General features: G+C 37.3%; 1 protein-coding gene across 1 annotated transcript in view; it reads right to left on the bottom strand.

Moving 5' to 3' along the window:
• HIBADH (3-hydroxyisobutyrate dehydrogenase) overlaps positions 1-26,526 on the bottom strand; it is an 88,167-nt gene that overhangs the window by 4,906 nt on the left and 56,735 nt on the right. The window contains exons 5-7 of the mRNA XM_061996751.1: positions 8,781-8,914; positions 8,166-8,242; positions 897-1,053 (exon numbers count right to left, since the gene is read on the bottom strand). Of these exons, the coding sequence (XP_061852735.1) occupies positions 897-1,053; positions 8,166-8,242; positions 8,781-8,914 (368 nt within the window). The remainder of the gene's footprint in view (positions 1-896; positions 1,054-8,165; positions 8,243-8,780; positions 8,915-26,526) is intronic.

The raw sequence follows: 26,526 nt of genomic DNA, 5'->3' as shown, positions 1-26,526 counted from the left end.
CATCAGTGGGATATAGAGCCCTGACTTCTTTGTCTACTTTCCTCTGAGGCAAGAGCTTTTCTTTCCTGACCACTGAGTGACTCAGGACAGTGCTTTTCCTAGAACAGTCAAAAGCATGGCAGTAGGTGCCTTCTGTGATGGGACAGCTGTAGGTTACAATTTCTTCATGCTTAGAAGGACTTATACTCCAGATCTCCCATTTTGTGGACACATAATTTAAATTACTAGGTTACTACTCATAGTTTATGAAGCACTGCTTCTATCAGCAACAAAGACAATTCAGAAGAGCTCACAGCATGGTGCAGATACTTGCAGAAAATAGTCTATGGGGGTATGAGTTGAAACCTATCTGGTTTCTGCATTCAAAATGGCCTTAGGCAGACTGACAAGCACATAAACAGTTGGCTTTGCAAGGAAAAGGATGCTAGGGGACACGTTCAATAACACAGTTTAAGGTATCTGGAAGAGATTTAGCCCAAAATTTTAGATACTTATGCCACTACGTGCACCCAGTTAGGTCACCTGGATTTCCCCAAGTGGTTTCTTGAGCTTAGGCTCCTAAATTCTAGAGCAGTCATGCAAGAGGTACCTAAACGGCTTGTTGATGGCTTGCCATAAACACAAACCCATCAGGACTCCTGGATTAAGGCAGACCTCAAAATGACAGTGCATACAACCTCACTGAGTAGCTCAGCAGTAATGGTGGCTAGAAAGAATCTGAAGGCTACAGAAAAACTCCCCCCTCTATTAATTCAGAGCCTACAGCAATAGGGTGGATTCCCCTCTGTTCATGCATACATAATTTCCCTATATAATAAATTTTCACTGAGAAGAGCATTTGCTAGAAGTCCAGAGAGAAGCAACCGTACACACTTTATAGGCAACTGTTAACGTACCTTAGCCATGAGTGTGGTTCCAAAGCCACCTTGATAATTATTAGCAGATGGCACTCCTTCCATCACTCCAGGAACAGGGTTGTATGTGTCGCTTGACCAACAGCGACCCGAGCTCATATTTAGGATTTTGGCCAGTAGCTTTGGGTCAAGGCCTAATCTGTCAAAGGTCAAGGAAGAGAAGTGTTAATGTCAAAATGCACAAGACATGGGTGACTTGTTTTATATCTTAGGACTCTACCATCATTTCTCTCCCTTTATTATAATTCATGAAAAATGACAGAGTATTGATATTGGGGGCAGGGATGCTACATCTTAAATTAAAGAGCATCAATCCACCATTTAAGCTGTAGGTTTTCAGAGTGTTTTTCCTTTTGCATTGAGAAAATCCCTTTCACCTAACAATTTTCAAAGTGCAAGCAAAATAAAGGTCCTCTGAGAACAGCAGTTCAATTACTAAAAGGCATGTTCTGCTAGGTCACATGCTTATTCTTCACATCAAAATTATATTCTCTGAAGTTGAACAAAGCAAAAAAATTCACAAGCAAGTGTGGCAGTGTGAAAGTATCTATGCAATGTGCTTACATATGAACACTAGTGCATTTCTTATGTAAGCAAGGTAATGCAAATGATCCTGGTCTCATAACATGAACAAAAATGCTACAGTGCTCAAAAAATATTACTACTGTATACATCTGTACATTCTTTGTTTTTCTATTTTAAAATCTTCATTATACATCTATCCTTTTGAGGCAAACGTGCCTCTCCCTGTGACACGTTATCTATTCACAAAAATATTATAGTTCTGGGTCAATTGTTGATAAGGTTACTGATTCTGCTAAAACATAGCTTGTCCAAGTAGAAACATCATTTGTTCTATTACAGAGCTGAAGCCATAAACTGCCGTTCGACATAGACACTGAAAGTTCTTCAACTCTATAGGAAATGTGCACTCTTAGGAATTCACATTTATGCTAATATGAAGTGGAAAGTGTAATTTTACACCAATTGTATTTATGCCAATAACAACCAGCAGTTTATCTGGCACTGTACAAATGTTCAGTTATGCTCATGACAAAAAAGAAAGTAAGGGAATTTATCTCCAGTAACAATCCCAGATAAGGAAAAGATATTTTAAATAGGATATATCCTAACCTTCTAAAAAGGTTTTCTATAGAAGTCAACACTCAGTAAGTTAGCTTTTACATCACAGACTTTTCACAGATCTCCATAGCCATGGCAAACCTAACACTGCGTCAAGGCACTGTAGCATTCAAGGTTTTAATTTGTAGATAAGAAAAGCTCATTACCAATAGAATAGTTGCTAAAATTTATGTCTATTCCTGTAAGCATTTTGGATTTGAAAATCTGCATTTAAGACAGCGGGCTCTACAGCATGTTTCCTGTTCCCATAACACATGTATCTCCTGCAATTCTGCCCTCCTAATGCAAAGTGAGATCACTTTCTGCACCGTTAAGGTAGCTTTTTGTAGCATTACTGCTGTGCAGTCTTATTTAGGAATTGTTGCAGCTGCCCCTGGAATTCAATGAAAGTCCCCTGCTGGCCTGAGCAGGATGAAGCTTTATTCTTCTCCCCCTTTTTCCCCCTCTAACTCAACTGAATGCTTTCAATGGCCATATATTTTTTTTGAAGTATTTTCAAGCACCAATATTTTTTCACAGTATTTGAACTATAATTTTATCTCACATGGTGCATCAAAGTCTTCATGACGAGACCCTCTGAATAACTGCTTTAATTGCTATCATCCAAAAAACCAGCACTGGGAGCAGACAATGCCTGAGCTCTCAAATACACAGAAGTTCCTTTTTTTGGTCAAAATAAATCTCTTGGCTTGTTTGTTTCCTTATTGTTGTTACATCCAGATCAGTATTTTTAGCAATGTAGTGCCTGCTTGTGCCATATTACGGGTCGCATGCAGAGGTCCGTAATTACAGCTGTGAGTATACTGCAAGACAGATAGCTTACTATTTCAATGTGCGTATAACCCTCCCAAAGAATACTCTTCTCACAGTGTTCCAACTACCTCCCTGTGAAAGCACAATTTAAAAGACATATGTGTATTAAACAGATATGTAAAATATTATCTGCACTAGATCTGGCATATTTTTGCTCTAGGAAAAGAAAAAGGAAGATAGTGTCAGTTTCAATCCCTGCTACTTCAAATTTCACTGCTCTTAAACACCATGCAGATTCTCTTTGGGAGACCTGAATCTATTTTTTTTTTCCTTTGCAGCAAGTGTATCATTAATAAGAGCAAGTTAAAAGTGCTTTGCATTTCATCTTTCTGAGGATTCATCCACCAGTGCATATATAACTGACAGTTAAAATTAGACGTATATTAAAATCAGTTACTGAAGAAGTCCTCTGTCTTCCACTGTGTCCAAAGCTTGTAATGGTCTGAAACCAGCTAGAATATACAGTAATTGTCATTCAGTGAGAGTCTATCCTAGAAAGTCATGCTTCAGTGGAGAAGACTGAGTTTCCATTTGAAATCAACAAATTAATCCAAGACAGGTATCTGAAAGGGCAAGTTTAATAGGAAGCAGCTACTGGGCTCTCAACCATGATAAAATGTTATTGCTGTTTCCCTGTAAATTGGCTGGGAACATATGATACTCTCTGCATAAGAGCTCCATTTCTGTTCAAGATATATACTGCTCAAGCTATCAAAATGATGACAGTCTGCCAGTCCCCATAACAACTTGCCATTGGATGTGGCAAGCACTTGTGCATGCGCATGTGAATTTACAATTACCAAAATGTTCTTCTCCCTTATAAGCAGAAAAGAAGTCTACGTATTAATTGTACTTATAATAGAACAAAAACAATTGCTTCCCTCAAATCAATGCTTCTTCAATAACATTCCTAATGAACTGAACAGCAGAAATTGGGCAATGGACACACATACCAAAAAAAAAAAAAAAGAGTCTAAAGCAGGATCCCTTCAAGACACTGCTTGAAACTCAAGTTTTGCTTAGTTTTGATTAAACCACAAACTGAAATCTTCATGTACTCCTCCAAGACTTTAGTTTGGAACAGAGAGAAAAATGGAAATGGCATATCACAAAAAAAGATATGTCCTGGTCTCATTTTAAGGTGTAACAACTGAAGTGGCTGGAGAGTTTTCCAACTCAAGATGCTGAAGATAAATATGGTTTGAAGTTGCAAATATTCAAGCAGCACCTCAGTACCCTTCTACCATAGCTAAAAATGACTTTGCCATTGGTGTTTTCAAGCATCATTACTAACCTTCTCAAAACTTAGCTATAGCCTCAGAGACAGCAGAGTCAAAGGCTCTCACAGGAATTCTTTTTCAATGCAGTCTTTCTAAAATTTGCAGCGAGGATGTGTGCACTTTGTGAACACAAAAAGTTCCACTTAAACATAAGAAAAAACTACTTCACTGTGAGGGTGAGGGAGCAGTGGCACAGGCTGCCCAGAGGGGTTACGGAGTCTCCTTCCTTGGAGGTCTTCAAGACCCACCTGGACATGTTCCTATGTGACCTGATCTAGATGACCCTGGTTCTGCAGGGGGGTTGGACTAGATGATCTCTAAAGGTCCCTTCCAACCCCTACCATTCTATGATTCTATGTGCCCAGGGCTAATAATCACTCCCTCAGCCTCCAACACAGGTTCCTCTCTATGTTGTTGACTCACATTTCTTCTAGGGCTGCTTACAGAAAGTAGATCTAGAGACTGAAACTACATTTTGACTCAACTTCAGACGAAAAAGTTCTTTTATAGTTTTTTCACTTGACATATTAGAAGAGCAAGCAGGCACCGTTCCATATATAGTAAAATTGCTTAGGAAAGAGCTACATTTGCACCTTTCAGCATAAATCTGGATGCCACTGCAGTCCCACCTCATAGAGATTACTTTCTCTGCTGCTGGAAGTACAGAAGTGATTTTGCAGTAGGGTTATTGCCATAGAGCTCTTATTGCTCTCCCTGATATTCCAACCATATTAAGCAATTTTGCTGTTTTGTGTCACCACATAAGCCCTTTGTGAGTTTGTGCAGGCAGTTTCTGAAAGGACTGCAAACTACCTGACAGGCAGAAACTTCCATCTGACCTAAATACAAAAGAAGTTGCAGCAATATTTCATTTCTGAGCTTTGTTTTGCTAGTATTAGACATTGTCTCACTAGAACTCAGCACTCAGCAAACCAAAGTTACTGACATTGAGACAAACAGCAAAAAGAAAAATAGTCTCTGGCTGTGGACAGCACCACTTAATGATTTTATTTCTAACTTGTGAAGTTTACAAGCACTCCATGAGTTGGTTTGACACAGTAAGTCACTACAGTATTTTGCAATATGCACATTATCCATAAAATTGTATAGCAAAATCTACTCCAGATTTTTCTACTGACAAGTCGCACTACATGCTAGAAAAAAACCCCAAAACAAATGACAATGCTCAGTTTCATTCCCAGGATGAAAGCCTTCTAATCACATCTTCTACCTTTTAGTAGCAACATTCATAAAGCATCACCAAATTAATGGAAAAACCCCAAAACATAACAACCCAAACATTTCAGTGGTCAGAACAGATTTTTTAAAAAAAATTTGTTACAGAATCTAAATGAAATCACTTCCAGAGAGAACAGGCATCTTCATTAGTAAATGAAGATGATTAGTAAATAAGATGATGTTAGTGAAAAGTAGAAAAGTAAATGGCACACAAATGTAGAAATTACACAGCAATTGTGTCTATTTTCAGGGAGTTTATTGTGGAATATTTGCTCATTACTGTCAGTTTTCCTTCCTCCTCACCACAACCTATTTACTACTTACGTTAAAGTTCGACAGAAATTCTGTAATTTCAAATATAAAATACATAAAACAGTAGCAGATGGAATTTAAAAATCTGAAGTGAATTAAACAGTAACTCTCAGCTTCAGAAAATGAAAATTTAGGGTACTTCATTCATGGAAACAGAGAAAAAGTTGTTTACTAATATAATTAATATTAATAGAATTAATAGCACATTGTTTTAAAGACAAGCTCAGAGTATGTATTGGTTTCTAAAAGGTGCTGTAATATGACTTTATAGTTAAATCCAGTTTAGTCAGCAATATATGAACAATTAATTATCCAAAGTCTCTAGATTAAAATGATATATTGTGCAGATATGCACAAGGCATGACATGAAGATATTTAATATTCTATCTAAAAATTAAGAATATGTCTAAGCTCCACAACTCCCAGATTTCCTGAGTCATTTACCATTGTTAGTTTCAAAGTCAGGCTTTCTTCATCAGGTATGCATCAATCTAATAAATTAAGCTTAGCTTTCTGCTCTCTCCAACTAGGCAACCACACTATCCTTTGAGTTTTATACTTGAAAAAAATTCTAATAAATTTATTAATACAGCAAAACTTCTAATAATTTGAATTACAACCATTAACTTGTACATTAGAAATCTGTACACACCAAAAGTGAAAAGCTCTTATTCTAGTTATAAGCAGAAGTCATCTTCTCCAGGATATAAATCACAGCATATTAAAATCAATGCAAGAGTTCTAAATGAGATTCTGCTCTTTGTATAATTTGAGTTACAATCAGCAAATTTCTTCTACAATAAGTACAGTTCCTTCATGATTATCATGATTGTAGGGTAGGAAGGTTTGCAAACTGCCACCTTCACACTGGATTTTTGCTTACAAATGCTGAATACAAAATCAGACAAATTTTAACCTAGAAAAGGACAAAAAGAAAACTGAAAATTTTAAACACCTTCAAGCTACAGTGACTGCAGACATCAACTGATTCTGCACAGGGCTTACATGCCCAGAATATTTGCTTTCCAAACCTCTTGATTTTATCTTCAATTTTAACTCTAATCATTCATACAAATGTAGATAAAAATATAATGAAAAATCAGTTACATATGCTTTATTAAGTGAGCCATGACTTAGAATGTGATGAAAGCTTTACACCACACTCGATTACAATAGTTGAAAACACTGCTACTGTTTTTATTACAGCTTGATGCAGACATGCTTCAGTATCTTACAGACTCTCAATTTTAAAATGTAAATGGTACTGGATATTGATAAACCAATTAGCACTGATGCAAAGCAAATTCCTCTTTTATCTCAATTACAACATGACAACTTAATAGGTCAAGATAGTCTAACATCTGAGACAAGGGCAATTCAATAAAACAACTGCATCTTGATATGGTAATTAAGAGGAAATGTGAATCCATTACATTGCCTCTTGTATGTGTGCATATGTAGGCATGCTTTTTTATTTATTTAAGCATTTGATGCCCTCTTGCTGTTTTTATAATGCATCAAATCCACATGAACACAGGACCTAAAGACCAGTTGACAAGTATCTAAAATATCTGTAGTTGTAGCAATCCAATTTTAAGGCTGCAACTGTGCAGATAAATAATTCATAAAGAACCCTTAAAAGAAACAGAATTGCAAGATAATCTCTTCAAACATACAACTTCTTTGTCTATAAATTTGCAAATTACTTGGATCTGGCTAAAAGAACTTATAAAAGGTTCAAATACTTGACATTGAACCGGTACTTGAATGCACTCTGTTGGAAAACAAAACAAAATTTCAAAGATCACAACAGAATAAATTGGTTACAATTGGAAAGGAAAAATTGTTTTGTTTAAATACACTGCCACTTACAAGTCAGATGTATCATGTGCTAGAAAAGAAATGGTACAGTTATCATTTATATGACCATAATGAAGCACACTCCAGCATTTTGACAAAGTAAGAGTTTTGTCAATTAGGACAAACTGCAGTGGTAAAGGTAGGTGTTTCTTAATGTTTTGATCTTAAATTGACATAGATACTGTAGTAGAAGTTTTATTTTCCAATATATTTTGGAACAATGAAGTAAACAAAGCCAAGAGCAATTTGAGTACACTGTACATTAGCTTAGAATACAAACGACAAGTTACCTCTGCATTACCTCAGCATGTTTATAATTCAAGATAAACATTATTGTACATTGTACTACAGCAGAACAAATAAAGTCTTAACTTCATATGCAGAATATAGCAACTTATACAGTCAATACAAGAGACTACTCCTGTTCTGAATAGCTCTACTGTAATTAAATAACTCCTTTAGCATGTTCAGCTTTAAAAGAGAACTTCTGGCCAAAGTCATCTATGCCATTTAATCATCATTGTCTCAGTAAAAGTCAAACATGAAACACAAAAACTGTTAACACAGAAACAATGTTTCAAAACAATATAGAAATCAAAGAAACCTGATTCCGAGATTCATAGCCTCAGCAGTTCCAATCATACTGATGGCCAACAGCATGTTGTTACAGATCTTTGCAGCCTGAAAATAAGTTAAACCATAAATTAGTGTCTGTCTTTTCATAGACCTAACATGTAGGAAACTTCTTTAAGTAGGTCTAGGACAGTATTATCACGTATGTTCTGACAGTTCTCCTCAAAAGGTAGCACCAGTAAGCACAGATCTGTGATAGTATGAAGTAGATTAAAGCTGCCTTGTGGTTCCTTCACAGATTAGGAAACACTTTTTAAATTAGTACAGCAATTCAGTATATGTGACATGTATAGACTTGTTGTTCTTCAGAACATTCAGTAAATCTAAATTTGGAAGAAAAAAAATTAAAATCTGTGTCCTCTAAGAGGTATAATCTCAACAAGTCAATATGGAGAAGCACAAAGTCAGGTGTTTTAGTGCTAAGTTATACAACACGCCAGAGAAGACAAGTAAACAAGCAAAAAAGTACAAAGATATGTTATCATGCGTTTAGTTCTGGAATAAAATAGTAGGTACGAAGCAACAAAAGATAAAACGCTGAGATAACTAGTAACCCCCAGGACTTGTAACCCCCAGGAAGCATTACCTGTCCAGTTCCAACCCCTCCACAGTAGACTACATTAGAACCCATGCATGTCAGCAATTCTTTGGCAGCATCAAATTCTTGTTCCACTCCACCAACCATGAAAGTAAGATTTCCAGCTCGGGCAGCTCCAACACCTGAATCAAGACAACACTGGATTTAGTGACATTATTTAAAAAAAAAAAAAAAAAAAAAAAAAAAAAAAAAAGTAATTTATCTTACCAATAAGGGTCTCATGATGTAAAATCGATGTGCTTAAAAGTTCATTTATGATGAATCTCTCAAAAGTCTATGTAATAGTAAACTTATAATCCCAGTACTCATAGGATCAGAGATCTTGATTCTTAAAATTTGATCTTATTAAACCTTATCTTAAAGGCATACCGGCAGACAAACAATTCACAAAACTTACAGAAAACTGGGAATGTCACCCCTCACAGTTTAATATGAAGAAACACTCAACCCTTCCTTCAACTTTGCACCCCATAAAATTCACTCTATGTGAAGTATTAAATAAAATTTCTGTTTTGTCTAACTACTCATCACATACAACTATTGATAAAAATATCGCTCAGATTTAATGCTGTTTCTATCAGCTTTTCCAAATCTAGGCTAATTTTTATCAGTGCTTCCTGACTTTCACATAATTGAACATCTAAAAGGCACAGACATATAAACCCAAGCCTTCTGCATCTCTGCAGTTTATTATGTTCTAATATGAAGCAAAATTCTACTTAATATGAGAAAGTTTGAATTAGTTTCCTACACATAAACTTAACACATATACAATGATATAAAAAACTACGTGAAAAACAATGTAAAAATGACTCAAACATACAAACAGACACACTATTCCCAGTTTTATTCCTGTAAGACTGTTCTGACTTTACCACAGGTCAGTAAGCACACATCACAGTTCTCTGAAAATACAGCTTCTAAGCACAAAACCAGCATTTTTTTCAAGTGATATTTATTGCCTCCATGAAATCCATGCACCAGTACAGACTGGGGATTCACCTGCTGGAGGGTAGCTCTGTGGAGAGAGATCTGGGAGTCTATGGGAAACTAACCATGAGCCAGCAAGGCTCTGTTCCCTCTACTCTGCCCTGGTGAGGCCTCATCTGGAATACTGTGTCCAGTTCTGGGCTCCACAGAGACAGGGACAAAGAACTTCTGAAGAGAGTCCAGTGCAGGGCCACCAAGATGATCAGAGGACTGGAACATCTTCCTTACAAGGAAAGCCTGCGGGAACTGGGGCTGTTTAGTCTAGAGAAGAGGCGACTGAGGGGGGATCTTATTAACATTTACAAATTATCTAAAGGATGGGTGTCAGGAGGTTGGGACATCTCTTTTTTCTATAGTAGCTAGCAACAGGACAAGGGGTAATGGGATGAAGCTGGAACACAGAAAGTTCCACTTAAACATAAGAAAAAACTATTTCACCGTTCAGGTGAGGGAGCCCTGGCACAGGCTGCCCAGAGGGGTTGTGGAGTCTCCTTCCTTGAAGGTCTTCAAGACCCACCTGGACAAGTTCCTGTGTGACTTTATCCAGGTGGACCTGCTTCTGCAGGGGGGTTGGACTAGATGATCTCTGGAGGTCCCTCCCGTACACTACCATTCTACCATTCTATGATTCTGTGAAATATCCTGTTCCCTAAAAGACACCAAGTTCTAATATGAATTACTCACGTATCCTTAATCTCTTCATTCCCAACATTTAATGAGTAGAACTGCTAGGAAGATTTGGCCCAAACCGATGAACAGATCAGCTTCCTCATCATTTTTCATTTCAGCAAGAAGTATAGCCACTATAAATACATCAAACTTTAGCCTGTTACGATGCACAGCTACAGATAACAACCTACTTTCAAACGGAACCTGCTCAACTATGTACAGTGTTCTCTCAAAAAGAATGTCCATGTGAAACACCTTGTTCTTCCTTCACATGGCTGACCACTTTGTTTCTACAGTAAGGCAGGCTGCTATAGTTCATAGCTCTTTGTCACAAACTAGTTGCCATAATAAACATTAAGAAAATGTTTTGACTTAAATACTTTTCAGAGTGTAACTGGAACTGCCTTCATTGAGCTAGATGTGGTGTAGTGACAAGTGAAAATGCACTCATAAAAATCTTACCAGTTGAAGACAGAGCTTTTTTAAAAAACAAACAAAAATACAATCTAACTTCAAATAGGAAAAAAGTTATTCTGTTAGAAATATGTCCCACTTAATCAGGACATTTCGTTTTTTTCTTGTTCCCCATTAACAAATGAAATAATGCAATTAAAAAAACAACAGAAAGGGAAAAAAGTAAGGTCACAGCTAAGCCACCATGGCAACCAAGTTGGTGCAGAAAACAATCCGGTAACATGGGCAACCATAGCAGGCTAATTGGAGCTTCTGTCAATTTGAAGATTTGACTCCATGTAAGTGCTGTAACACAGCAAAAGAATGGAGTTGGTCAGTACTGGATTTCCATTCTGACATCTAAGTTAGTTCTACTGGAGCTCCTTATACCGAAGAATTTGAAAAAAGTTTGTTTACTTTCCCGTAAAAATATTAATTGATGCACTGTCTCTGTGCAACTTCTCTGTGTGACTACATCTACAAATGCCCCTTTCTGTATCTATCAAGCATTTATTTCCCCTACCCTGCCTTTCAACATGCACCATCTTTTGAAGTCAGTAAAGGATTTCAGATAAATCTGACAGATCAAGGACTCAAAAACAGTAAATACATACTAATAATCTGAAAATAGGCAACAAAGTGGAGGAAAGCGGCTCCCAGTGATGAAGTAGCTGCTCTAGCTCTATTACAATCTAGAGTCACGGGATTGCTGGTACTGGAAGGGACTTCTCAAGACCATGTAGTTCAAATCCTTTGGTGAGGAAAGGTCAGCTGGAGCAGGTTGCCCAGGACCATGTTGAGTTGACTTTTTACCATCTTCAAAGATGTAGACTCCACAGCCTCTCCAGATATCCTCTTCCAGCGTTTGATTACCATCACAGTAAAAATGTGCTTTATTGTGTTTCAGATGGAATTTCACATGTTTTCATTTGTGCTCATTGCCTCTTGTCCTGTCACTAGGCACTACTGACAAGAGACTAACTCTTCTTTATTCTCTCCTATGAGGTTTTTACACACATTGATAAAATACCCCCTGAGCTTTCTCTTCATGCTAAACTGTCTCAGCTCTCTCAGTCACTCCTCACATGAAAGATACTCCAGTCTCGCGGTTTGACATGACAGCTGTTTCTGGTAAGAGGGAAGGGGCTGTAAAGATGGCTCCTGTAAGTAGTTGCTCGAAACTCTCCCCAGCTCTGAGCCAGACCCACTGCTGGGGCTGAGCCAATTAGACGCCTCCACGATCACCTTTTAAGAAGAAGCCGGAAGAGGAGGCATCTTCCTCCTTCTTCTTCCTGTTTCTTTCTGCTTCTGTCCCTTCTTCTTTTCCAGCTGGTGGTGGTGCAAGGAGTGGGAAGAGTGAGAGAAACAACCATGGGGACTCCAAGGTCAGTGAGGAAAGAGAGGAAGAGGTGTGCTGGAGCAGAGACTCCCCTGCATTCTACAGAGAGGACTGGTAAAGCTGAGATTTGTTTGCAGTGATTCTCTTCACTAAAGACCCCATGCCAGGGGCAGTGACTGTGGCCAGAGGAGGCTGTCCCCCATGTGAGGGACCCCATATTCACAGAAGCTGTTACTGTGGGAAGGAACTCACATCAAAGAGGCTCATTAAAATTATGCCCAGAAGAGGCCATGTCCCGTGGGAGAGACCCCGTATCTGCAGAAGCTGCAACTGTGGAGAAGAACCCACGCCAGAGATAGTCACTAAGGACTACGTCCCATGTGAGGGACCCTGTACTGGCAGAAGCTGTAGCTGTTGGGAAGAACCCACACCAGAGAAGTTTGTTAAGGACTGTGTCCTGGGGGAGGAACCCCGTGTTGGAGCAGGGGAAGAATGCCAGGAGTTGTCCTCATCTGAGAAGAGAGAAGCGGCAGAGCCCATCTGTGAGAGACTGACCACATCCCCCATTCCCTGCCCCCCTGAGCCGTTGAGAGATATCAGGAGCAGTGAGCTGGGCCCTGGAAGAAAGAAGGGATGGGGGAGGGAGATCTTAAAGTGCTGATTGTAATTTTCTCAGTCATCCTACTCTATTTTTGCTTTTTGTTCTGTTCTGTTTCTAGTAGGTAGTAGAATAAACTTTCCTAATTTCCTCTCTAAGTTGAGTACTGGAGTCTGTTTTGCCCAGAACTGTAATTGGCAGCGAGCCCTCCCTGCCCTTGTCTCATCCACAACAACCTTGGTTATATTTTTCCTCCCATTTCTCTGGGGCCTCCACCATTCCAATGAGGGTGGGGGTGGATGGGAGGCACCGAGCGAGAGACCGTTGTGGTGCTTCATTGCTGGCTGGGCAAAACCAGGATATCCAGTCCCTTCATCAACTTCATGGCCCTTAGCTAAACTCGCTCCAGTGAATTTGTATCTTTCTTTTATGAGTGTGTCTAGAACTGGAGCATCCAGAACTTAGTAAGACACACAGCTTTAAGAAAAAAAAATCAGTATATGTATTCTATGATGTTGAGTTACTGAAATATCTACAGCAGTAAAGATCTTCCTGCTCAGGTTGAGAGACATCCTGTCTATAGCCATTCCTTAAGCCCACTTTAACAACTCCTTCCTGGGCAATTTCCAGGAAATGGGCTAAGAGAAAAGCTGAAATTCAGAGCTAACACAAACAGGTCATTGGCATCTCATTGGCTATCAGTTTACTATGTACATGACCACAAAGATTGCTACATTAATAAACACAATGATTTTCATTCCATTCCTCTATTCTGCTATTTTTATTCAAACCACATAATGGCCTTTACCACTAATCTTGTGATCTGACCTGCAGCAAATTAAGTAGACAATTTAAGTCAAAGCTTACAAACAAAATCCAGTACTATCCATCATAGGTCAATAGCCTTGTATCTAGATTACAGACTGCTAAATAGCTTCAGAGAGTCATTTATTAGAGCAAAATTAATGCTGACAATAGTTTTCAGCTGGTTAATCTTCTGACAGCTGCACTCTCTCACTTGTTCAAACACTTACATTTCAAGTAGAAGAAATAAATTAGTTAAGTAGAAAAAAAGAGCAATTTGTTGTATAATGCAGAAGGCTTGGGAAATTCTCTTTTTTAAAACAAAAACCTGTTTACTCCATGGTAAATTTTATCATCTAGAGCCCTTGCCTACTATCAGCTATTTTATCAGAATTAAACAAGCAATGCAGCAAATTTGCAACACTGGCAATTTAAAAAAAAATAATTGGCAGGGAGTCTAGGAGTACAAGAACTGTAACTTCAGCTAAAAATAGGAATAAAAAAGATCATTAGACAAGAACGCACAGCTTTATTTCACAATCACAGACCCCATATGAACAACATAAGCCAGTAAAATATTATTGGCTTCCAACGCTAAAGTGAACAATGGAAAAAGCAGAGCAGCTAATGTAATTTTTAAAAGCTAATGATTATCTTTCATATTTTGATTTTTTAAAAGACCTTACAACCTAAGATAGTGTTTTGTGTATCACTGCTGATTAGGGTCAGAAGTCCTTCAGAATCTATTTCATAGAACCATAGAATGGTAGGGGTTGGAAGGAACCTTTAGAGATCATCTAGTCCAATCCCCCTGCAGAAAAGCAGGTCCACCTAGATCAGGTCACATTTGTTTTTTCTAAAATATAAAAAGACTCATCCTCTGTAAATACTTCTCTGAGAAACTGTATTTGTGATCAGCATGTGTAATATCTTCTCTGCTGCAAAGTAAGACTGCTGGAGCCCATGGATGCAGTGCTACACTTGGCTTCTCTAGGATGTTCCTCCACACACCTTTGTGCAGACTCCTTTAAAGAGATCCCACAGAGTAGCTCCACAGCAGTAGGTCATAACACCATCAAAGTTTTTCCCAGAGATATAACCTGTCAGAAACAGGTTTTCAGATAGAAGACCTAACTAGTGAGAGGGAATGAAAAAAATTAATCTGGGAAAAAGCATAGTGAAAAGTTATAGACTATCATTGCAGTGTGGCAAACCTACTCAGACAGGGGTTTCTCACTCAGGTACTAGAAGGTTTTAGACTAAGATTTTAAAAACTAATTTCTTTGATCAGAAGAGGTAAATGAAGAACTGCTCTTCAAAGCATCCTGTTGCCTCTGGCTGAGTTACTTGTGACACAAGGATTAGTTCAATCCACATGCTTCTCACTTGAATCACCAATGGACTGTTGAGTGAATCTGACACAGAGCGGTTCCTGAATTTAACATTTTAGATTTAAACGTGAACAGAGGCTTAGGAACCTTCTATAACAACGACAACAACTGGTTACAGCTATCCTGAGACAGTCTGGAGATGACTTTCCTCAAGTTTTAGCCTCCAAGCCAGGCAGAATAGTTCAGTAGCCACTCTGCTCTTCCACGGTCACTTTTGCATGCTTATTCCAACAGTATTTAACATGTTAAAAAAAAGTAATTTGACACTGATATTTCCAGTTTCAAAAAAAAAAAAAAAGTCTAAGCTCTGTAGCTACATCATTAAAGCAGTTTAGTTTCAGTTTGATTATTCTTAAGAATATAATTTGCTAGAAAAAAAGAGATGCTAATGTAAAGATGTTACATGAAAGTATCTGCTTTTGGTTTCAGTTTTATTAATTTCCAAAAGAAGAGCTGAGTGTGAGTTAAAAAGAACTGATATTATAAAGCTACACATTACAGCACCATCACAGTGGTGATGCTGAAAACAGTTACACTGCTGAAAATACAGAGCATCCTGGTATATCCCTATGACAAAATATTATTTAAACCACCATTGCATTGCACTTGCAGATAAAAAAAAAATGTTGCTGACAAAGTTGAGAAGAAAAATAGAAACAATGTGAATACAACTGCTTCAGAGACTCCAATGGACAACTGGAGATGAAGGCTATAATATCAAGAACCTTAGGCAAAAAACCCATCTATTTTGCCATTTTTCTATTCAACCTGTGGTCTATTCAGTTATTTAACAATGAATTTTGTGAACTGGATTATACAAAAACACTGAAAAAACAGTACTGGAATTTTAATCCTCTCTCCTGATTTACGATGTTGCACTCTTAAACGTAAGTGTTGAAGTTTTTCTTGTTATGCTTTGGGAAACGCAAGGAAACACTGGTCCTTTATTCTGATATTTTTGCAAAAATGCAGCTTAAGCGACTGTAGTTGCCTCAAACAAGCAGTTTCTTGTCATGTTTGCTCTCTTTTAGATAGGTTGAACTTGAGAGCCTGCATCTGTGTATCGTGTGTGTGTGTGCGCTCGCGTTTTTAAGGACTAAGCAGTTCTTTATAAGTACCTGCCAGTTCACATGAAATACTGTCTTTTGCAACTCACAAAAAGTTAAACCAAGATACACATGGAAAGATTAACTGAAAAGGTTACTGTTGTTTTGCTACTTATATAAATCCAAAACCAATTAAAAGGCATGTACAGGCAAAATCACTTACAAATCCCTACTGGAAATAAAAGGAGAATATTTCAAATAATACTATAAATTTAATATAACCACAAAGAGACTAGTTATTTTCTAAAATATAAATAGGACATAAATTCTTTCTACTTGCTTCATAGACAATGTCTGCCATCCTCCATATATTTCCAGGAAACAAGTAAACAGAACAGTCTCAGGAAAAAAAAGCCAAACACAATACAACACCACTCAAAGGGCTTGTGTTTCAACTCTATTACAGAAATCAACATCAAAGCTAGACCTATGAAGCTATTCTGCTGCTGTATAACTGAAACACAGTAAATCACTTAATTTGCTCAAAAGAACTTAAATGTTTTAACCAGTCTGCTATCAGTGGAGATAAAGAAGAGGGCCGATGGGACCAGGCTGCAATGTGAGCCGTCTTTAAAATGCAATTGTTCTAATCATTTTCTACAGATGCAGCCTCACAAGGGGCTGCTGTCACAGGGACCATTTACGACTTGTTATGGTGTCTCTATTGTTTACCAGCGACATTCGCTAAAAAGGCGACAGCTGGGACAGAAAGCTGCTCCTCAACGAACAATATAATCCCGTGAAAGTAATCAACAAATTTAAGGGTGTTAATTAACTTTACACTTTATCATGTTCAATTAGCTGTCCTTTCTCGAAAAGATTGCCGTGCACAATCGGTTTAGAGCGTGCCATGTTTGATTTGTAAGTGATCACTGTTTCTGTTTCAAAGTCCATGTCAGATGTTCTCTTGGGTTTTGGTGACACAGATGAATGGCTCCGCACATGTTAGGGGGTGATCTGGTTTAACATAAACCAGCATAACATAACCCCTTGTTAACGTATCACTGGCCTCTCCAGAGCAAGCACAGAACGCCCGCGGACACACATACATGCACAAACCTCTGCGGCAGCACCACAGACAACGAGTCAAAGTTTCTATTTTGCTGAAACGCAAAGACACAAATAAATGGGCAATTTTTCATCATTATATCTCAAAGCAAGACTTGTCTTTTAGGGGCACGCTTGGGATCATTTCTTCCCAGCAAGATCCCTAGTTCTGCTGCATTATGCACTATGCACAAGAGCCTTTGTACATTTTACATAATGTACACTGCCTTTTCTAATGGCAGCTGAGCAAATGCTAGGTAGATGTGCTAAATTCTTGTGTGTATCAAATTATGTGGTGGCTTTTAAATATCTGTACTGTATTTATAATGGCAGATTCCAGATTAAAGTTGAATTAATCTATTATTAAAATTTGCCGTTTTCCTGCTTGCTAATGGGACAAGGCAAAGCTCATGATGAAGTGACAACGTATTCGGAAGTGCACCTTAGTGAAAGTCATTGCTGTTTCTCTCTTCTGATAAATAGAGCTCTGCATCACCGTACCTCATAAACTAGTGATGTTTGAACAAAAATGGAAATGGAGGTTCAGGTCAGTGCTTTGAAGACTTACACAGTGAGCATTCAATATTACTCCAGACAAAAGCATGCTTGGAGAAGTAGAAGCACCTCTTTTACAGCATAATCCAATTATGCAATTTGTTAGATTATGGCTGTACAAAGAGAAAGGCCGAGTGGATTTTTATTCTGCAGCAACAGGCAAATTAAACACACATTATCATCATTATTTAAGCAGTTACACTGTACATAAAAACAAACTGCAAAAATCCCACCCACAAAACAAAATAAAATAAAATGCAACGAAAGCCCAATGGAAAAGTTGTTAACTCTGAAAGCTAATAATGGACTAGGTTAAATATTTAAGAGGAAATTATAGGCTATACCAGAAATAGCTGAAACCACAAAACAAAGCAGTAGAAAACATTAGTTTTCTGCTACGAAGAAGATCTGCAGGGAGAAGGGAAGCGGTCGATAGATCCTTAAATTGGACGCAATAGCTGTTCTTCTATCCCAAGTTGGCAGCTGCTACATTTGCAGACCTGGTTCATTATTTACCCATAATGACCATCAAGCTCCAGTCAAAGTCAGATCACAACAACTGTCAGCAGCTCTTTTAATTAGCCTTGTTTGAATTCAGATAAATATCACAATGGCCTAGCTTCTGCTGAAAAAGCAACAGAAGACTGCAAGAAATAAGCTGCTCTGACTTCCTAACAAACAGTATTGTGAAAAAGTCCAGAGCACAAAAGTTTGCACTTTTTTTTTTTTTTTTTAATTGAGGAAGGAATGGTGATGTGCACATTATTATTTTTCCCTCACGTGATATTCATATCACAACCTACAATGCCTGTTTACGGGCAAATCTGTGCACCCCAAATGTCAACTCAAAGCGTTACTCTACAATCTAAAAGATAAACTTTAAGAGATGGTTTACAGGTACTAATTAAATCTGTAACCTCTGTGAAAACATACATTTTGAAAAACAGAATCAGAATTAAGGAATGCATGTATTAACAGGATTATCCTCTCTCCTAATTTATCTCCTTCTGTTTGTTTATCCTCGGGGAACATAATCTTCTGTTGCATCAAGCCACTCTCATTCTCCCTGTGTCAGCAGCAGAATAATAATTCCCTCCTCCTCCTCCTCCTCCCCCCCCCCCCCCCCCCCCCCAACAAGGACAAGCACAGGCAAGAATGAAGACAAGTGGATCAGACTGTGTGCATCAGCATTAATGCTCCATGCAGCTATTTTCCTAGAAACAGAGACTGAAAGAAAGATGCAAGAGAGGTGCACAATATGCTACCTGCTCTGGGCAGCCCAGCATGAAAAGGAGTAATTAAACAGATTTTGCCTCCTAGAATAATACAAAGGTAGAAGATGCAGAGACTGCTTTAATAGCCTTTCTTTAGCACTTCCCTTGCTGTCATGGTTGGGTCCCTATTTTGCTGGGTGCCGACCAAAGACAAAAGGCAGTACCAAACTCTCCAGTCCCACATAATAATCTGAGAAATTATGTACTTGCAAGGATCCTCAGAGCCTCAAGGAGAACATACTTAGGGATTTACAGGAATCATGAGGATACACATACATTAACAATAGGTATATATGTGTGTTAAGAGTAGCAGAGGATATCTCCTTTGAACAAAGAAAAGAATATGTAAACATCATCAGTAACTGAAGGTAGAAAGTGGTATAGAGAGAACAATAAAGAGCTGATAAAATAGGCAAAATGGTAACAAGAAGCTTTTATGCTTTTAAAGGAAGCCCCAAGAGGAGTTGTATAGGGATTAGTACTTGAACTTGGCCACAGATACTGGAATAAAAATCTTCAATTTGATTTAGATGTATTATAGAAGGATGCCAAAACCCAGAAAAAAATATACCCTCTCTAGAAGTCATGCCAAAACTCAGTAGAAGCTGTTGTTAAGGCAGATTAATATGAGGGGAATGCACCAGCAAATTTTTACGAGACAGTATTAAGCAGTAATTGATGCCTCCAGAAGAATTAGCCAAAGAAAATAAGTTACAAAAGGAAATAGACACAGAAGACACTTAAGATACTTTTCAACAGAAGTACAAACTGAAAGGCCAAATGAGATCACTCTGTCTGCAGCAGTCTTTTTAAAAGCATTACATTTAGTTCTGGTCATAGTCATTGTAGTCACGTCAAAGAGAAATATCAGAGCACCTGAAAAGTTACCACGTACGAAGGTTAACAGCACACCAGTAAGAAAAGAAATAAAAGTATGATTGATTAAACTACTTGCTTATTTTAAAAACCAAAAATACTGTATCAAAAACATTTTTAAATGGTGGTTTGTGCCAGTCACGTTTCCTATTCCCTTCCTTTAATCCATACTCCATCATAAAAGCCCTAGAAAACAGAAAAAGTCCTTAGGTCTTCTTGTTGGAGTACCAGTTTTAACTACTCCTTTACCCATTCGTAATGTTTAGATATATGGTCTAAATCTCATTTGAAGCTGCAGACCTATACAGAAATATTAAAACTTAACAAAAAAAACTGCAAGTAGCTACAGTTGTGGACAGCAAAACTAACTGCACAGAGCTCAGTACAGATCAAAACAAATGTTTAGTTTTTTAATCTGAACATTAGCAAGAAGGCTAGACAACCAGTGAATAATGGGAGCAGTATATTCTACATATCCAAGATATGCAAGTTTCAAAGCAGACTTCAGGACAGTTCAAATGTAAAGCACATGGCACTAAGCTATCCCATTAACCATTGCTAGATTCTATGCAAGCACAGCATCAAATACAAAAGAAATACAAAATATAAGAGAAATATTAACTGCAAGAGAAACAGAGAATATAACTCATCATCTTCTGGCCCAGCATTACTGTTTGAATTTCTAGTCTTTTAGGGAAAGTCCAAAAATTAAACATGAACACACACACGGCTTCTTAACTATGTGGACCAGTTATTAAGCCTCCACACAACTAAAATTCTGCAGTCTCTAACACAATTCCCATCTCGCCTGCATGAGGCTTCAAGTCCTAGAAATATAACTCCATCTCAATCACATAGTGGAAAAACAAGAATAAATTGTCTGGCATTAGAAGAGTGACAGAGCTGTGTAGTTAACGCCCACTGAGGTCATTACAACCCCACTTTCCTAAGAAGCTTCCATTCTATGCAGATCGGCAATCAGAGAAAAGACTGTTATGGGACTACAGGAGAAAAAGCTCAAAAGGACATTCATAATGTCCCCTTAGAAAAAAAAGAAGGTAAAAAACTAGAAAAGCTATTCTACCTACTCCAACTAGAATCCATGGACAATACTAAAATTAACAACATCAAAACTTCAAGAGCTTAACATTTGAATGGGATAGCAAAAGCTACAAATAGAACCGATATCCCACCTTGGCATCACAAGCCTTTCATATCATCAGTTTTGATTGAGCAACTACACACAAATTCAAGACTAACAAAACCAGATGTGTGGCTAACCTTCTAAGCCCTGTAAATTACAAAAAGCAGTTAGCCCTACAGCACTGTGATTGCAGGTTTTGCTGGTTGGACTTGAATGTCTTTATCTGGAAAGCATAAAATACTTGCACATTTTACCTTAATTCCACAGCAAAATGCAAGAATGCTTCCACAGCACTGTGGAACATATACATAATAGCTGAAACTCTTTTATTGTAATCTCAAATGAAGAACCTCTGAAGGAAAAAGAAACCAGGAATTTTTAATATTTTTGTTTACGTACCTTTCCAGTATTAGTACAACAGTAACAAGACACTAAACTCATTTTACAGAAACAAAATACTTGAAACACTTTAGTCTTTCTTTATTACGTTACCCTGATATAGGCCCCTAAAAGCCTCAAAACATTGCAGCATGTTTTTTTGATGGATAATGATGGCATTAAGCACATTGCTAAAAAAAAAATAATCACACTGCAGCATGCATTTAAACTGTGTTGCTCAACAGGTATGGATTCAAGTGTTCCTCTTAATAAAAGGTTTGCTTCTTAGAAAGCCAGTTGAAGAAACCTTAAATTTCTATTGATGCATTCAGTAGTCCTTTCCTGTTACATAGGATTATAACAGGATATATAAGTAAAACAGGATAACTAAAACCATTGTAAATACAAAAAAACAAACCAAAAAGCATTAAAATAGGGGAGACCAGCACAGCATACCTATTCCTAAGCATTTCTGGTTTATATAAGAGCTGAAGATGTAGCAATGCCATACATCAGTCAAAAGAAGTAGGGGCACATTTATGTTTACAACATTTTAAAAGTATCCAGTATTTAATAACAGGAATCTAACAAAATTTAATTTTAAAATAGCCATGTAGAGGCAGAAAGAAGGCTCAGGCAGGTAATTTTAAAAGAAATACATCTCCAGTATTTTCTACTGGATGGTTGCCCAGCTGTGAGTTTTAATTTTACCTGAATTGGGTGCAGGCGATAACAGAACAACTCATACAGCTTTACCAAATGAAATTGGAAAGAAATGTTTTAAAAAATAGAACTGAGCACTGTACTGAACATTTTTTAACAACTTCTGAACCTTGTCCCTTCAAGTGTCATCAGTGGTGTGAGACCAAGGGTTTTTTTTCTAATCTGAGCCACCATCAGAATGTATTGCTTCAGATGTATCTGTCCTTTCTGCAATCACTTTGGCATTGAATCTTGCCTCCAGATACAGTAAACAGCCCACACAGTCTATCTTCCACATTCTGCTTTAAAATATATGCTTATTTTTGAGCATGTCTAACTATCCATAAAGTAATAAAGCATTTTCTGCTAAATAATGTCAACATGTTCCAGTTAATTCTTGAAGCTTTTATTTGGCATTGAAAAGGTAAAGCGGCATAAAAACATGAGATGAAAATGACTCCTAGAAAAGCAGACTTAATGGGAAAGATACAGAGCTTCCATTTAAGGAATTCCTTTGTTATGAGGCCTTTCCCAGTTCTATTTCCTGTTTAGGGTTCCTCCACACATAATTCTATTATTACATTTCTGCAAAACAGATAGTACATCTCTTTCAGAGAACTAGATTTAGCGTGGCCCTCCAGCCTATAATACAGTTTACTTTTCACTATTCTCAGATGTTCTGCAAACTCTTGTAACTCAATTTAAAGTCATACTTATTTATATATGAACTAATTCTAAGTTTAGTATGGAAATATTGTTAAAAGAGGTAGAATTCCTATCATTACTTTTATTATTTCAGGATGAACAAATATGCAATCATATGGTTTAAATTTGCAAATCTTTACATGTTCCAAATGCTGCACTTCCATGAAACAAAATATATTTTCACATTTAATCATATTGAATGACAACTTAAGGAGACTCATTGTAAAATAATTCGTGTAATTCTTTTTTTTTTCCCACTAACTGTAACTGTTACAACAACACAACTTGAGCAATTTTTGCACACCACCAAATAAATTATATTTCTTGAACATAAAGGTATCTAAAGTCACTACTTTCTATGCCCTTCCTTTTAAAAAACCAAATAAATGAAAAAGAGTGCATTTTGCCTATGAACAGAATCAAGAGGGTAACAAAGTTAATTATTTCTCATAATCAGTAATTATGATTAGATAAGAGAGTCTTTGGTAATGAACTGCTCTAATGATGGAAGACCTCCGTCCTAAGAAATATAATAGTACATTAACATAACTGTGTATGCAAAGTACATAGAACCGCTGCCACAGTTAACTTGTCGTTGAGTGATTAAAGAGGAATTGATAATTAGAAACCCCCTCAGTGTAATTTACGGCCCTTCCTGCCCGCGCGGCTTCCGCGGGGGTTGATTACCGAACAGTGACCTCTAGTGGCTTGCGGTTACCCCACCGATCTCGCTTTGGCCACTTTCAGCTGCTGTTTCACCTAAAAAAAAAACCCCAAAGAACCCACAAACCAGTCAATGTGAGGAATTGAAATGTTTGCCTGCATAATTCCCACCCCTTTTTTTTTTTTTTTACTTCTCTTAAAGTACACAGTGTGGTAATTGCTTCAGAAAAAGGATTTTCCTTTCTGTAGCCTTTTATATAAAAGTATAAAAAACTACATATATGTGCAAAAATCCACAACGTCTCAGTTTTACAGTTAATACTGAGGGTAACACGGTTCTCATGCTAATTACTATTTATATATCGATTAAACTTAATGTCTTCTAGAAAAAACACATACTATATTAAAAAAAAAATCACTTCTCCAGTGTCAGTTACAAAGACCTTGAGAAGCTCAAAGTAAGCCTTTGTACTTGAAGTGCTTCTAAGAGTTGTCTTTGAACAACAGTCACTTTTGCAGTAATCCAAACTATACTGTCTCAGATGGAAGGAGCTGAGGACAGCAAGGGAGCAAGCTTCCTAATTCTCTGCTCCAGTAAGAGAAAAAAGCCCAACATTTAAAATTAATTGCTAAATACGTGCCTTACAACACTCTTTACTCAAATTTCTTGTTTAAAGAATGCACTTTAAATTTAAGTAAGACTTGCATTTAACAGCAAAATCTTTTAAGCATTGGTGAGTGGAATTTTCCCTCATTTAACACAATTAATCCACTGTTAAGCTATTTAGATAATCTTCTATTTCAAAATTCTCCATTATGATGGATCAGCTTTTTCTTGCACTAGGACAGTGGCTAATTTTTTTTTTTTAAAGTATGAATGTTTTTAACAGGAAGTAGCACATCTGAAACTAATATAGAAGCCCCTGAAACACAGCATTTAATAAAAATTCATACTAAATGAATACAAACAATTTAAATTTCAGTTGTTTTCTTTTCCCATCTTGCGCTTTTTTCAACACCTACATTTTAGAAATGATGCACATGTATTTTTCTTCACTTCTGTCTAACACAGAACTGGCTACAAAATAATGTCCCTTTATCAGAGAAGCTATGAAATAAACTGCATAGTCCTGTTTTCATACATAAAAAGATTTTTCAGAGAAAACTATTCCAGCCTCCCAAACAGTGAAAAGTCCATTGTTCTTGTGTGCTGGAAACAGCTTTAACAATTGCTACAAACAGGGAAATGGGTAGCTACAGGGTAGAGATCCCCACCCCGATTTTCATGCATGTGGGAGGTGTGTGTGTGTGCAGATGCATGCATGCACACACTGAGGATTCTAGCTGTTTGTGGCGATGATTTAATATAGTGACTGGATAATGAGCTGTGCTCCCCGCAGCAAGTGAATCACCATTTAATGCTATTATCAACAGTTCATGACCCACCGGCATGAAATGTCAGCCTGATTAATCTGAACACTACTGACCTCAGAGAGGAAAAGCTACCTTATTGTCAGAATTTAATTTATAATAAAACCATACACAGAATATAAATACCTGATCAAACAATGCCATTAACAGAAAACCTACTTTATTTTGCTCTACTGTTTCTTTTAAACTTGCTAAGCCACTTTTTAAAAAAAATAAGACTTTTGTCTAGTGAAGCAGGAAGCAATCCATTAGGACCTATTATTTTGATCTACGGTGAAACATTTCGAAATGGCTGTCCAAATACAAACCCCAAGTTGATACAAACAAGAAAAAAAAAAGAATATGCTATATTGCTGTCAATTCATATCAGGAAATGATCAGAAATTGTTCCTGATTTCTTAAGGTCAAAAAGGCAATAAAATCAACAATCTGTAAATAAGAAACAGTTTGTATGAGCGATGCTCTGTAGCTCATAGAAGAAAGCTACCTCAGCTTAGTAAGATGAGTACATTTCAAGAAGATTAGAAACTTATGACAGTTATATTCATGAATATAAGGGAAAAATCCCCAAATTTTACTACATTTAGATTTTACTACATTTACAAGAGATTTTTATTTTGTAATTCAGAATCATGATACAGCCCCATTCAAAAAAATTTTTATAACTTTCTCTATTCTATGGAGAATAAACCATAACAACAAGAAAAATATTATATTTTATCCATCCAGTTTTGATATATCTTCTCCACATCTCTTTTACATTTAAACTGGCTAGGAGTCTTTTAAAAATAATGCAGAACCTTTAAGCCAGCCTTTCAGGTTTTCATACATGATGGTACATTAATAACACAGATTGAAGCTGGTAAGACTACATGGCATTTATGTAAAATTATATTATCTGACAAGCATAGTAACTACTATGGTTTATTGCTAAAACACAGCACTGCAAAATAGGTTACTTTAAAAACAAAAATGACAATGGTTTCAGCCTGCACTATGTACCACTGTCACCTGGTACTGAAAGGGTTAAGGGGCAAGGGACTGGAAAATAATTACGTGAAATCCTCAGAACTGCTCATATACGAATGGAATGACCGTGGGTGAGATGAGAATGATCACCCCGAGTATTGACTTATAACCAGTGGCAGCCAAGGAAAGAAGAACATGTCAAACCGATTTGACTAAAACTTGGACAAAACATGAACCCTGATGTCTGAACTCCCAGCTCAGAGCTCTGCTGGAAATGTAAAGGAGGAATAAAGGAATTCTGGACACTTATGCAGGAAAGTAATTCATGCTGCCAGTACAGTCATATATTTAAGCTTTGCCTTTCCATTCAGAAAGCAAACAGTTCTTGTATGCCACCTGACTAGTAAGCATTGGCTTGTTTTGCAAAGGCTGTCCTATGTAGCTGCAAATACTGCTAACAGCAGTGTGTCCAGATGGGTAACAACACTTAACAGCAGTTTAAAATCTCTTCTGCACTCCTGCTTTGAACTTACAGAGAGAATGAGGAGTTTGCCATACAGTAGCACAGTCATGGCATGCCTACTCTCAGAAACATCAGACCTAGTAATAAGAAGTGTTAACCCAGAGAAACTGTATGTAG

This window comes from Colius striatus, chromosome 5 (genome assembly GCF_028858725.1).
Source record: "Colius striatus isolate bColStr4 chromosome 5, bColStr4.1.hap1, whole genome shotgun sequence".
Taxonomy (NCBI): domain Eukaryota; kingdom Metazoa; phylum Chordata; class Aves; order Coliiformes; family Coliidae; genus Colius; species Colius striatus.
Note: the sequence above shows the minus strand (reverse complement) of the source record. Positions and strands in the feature narration are given on the sequence as shown.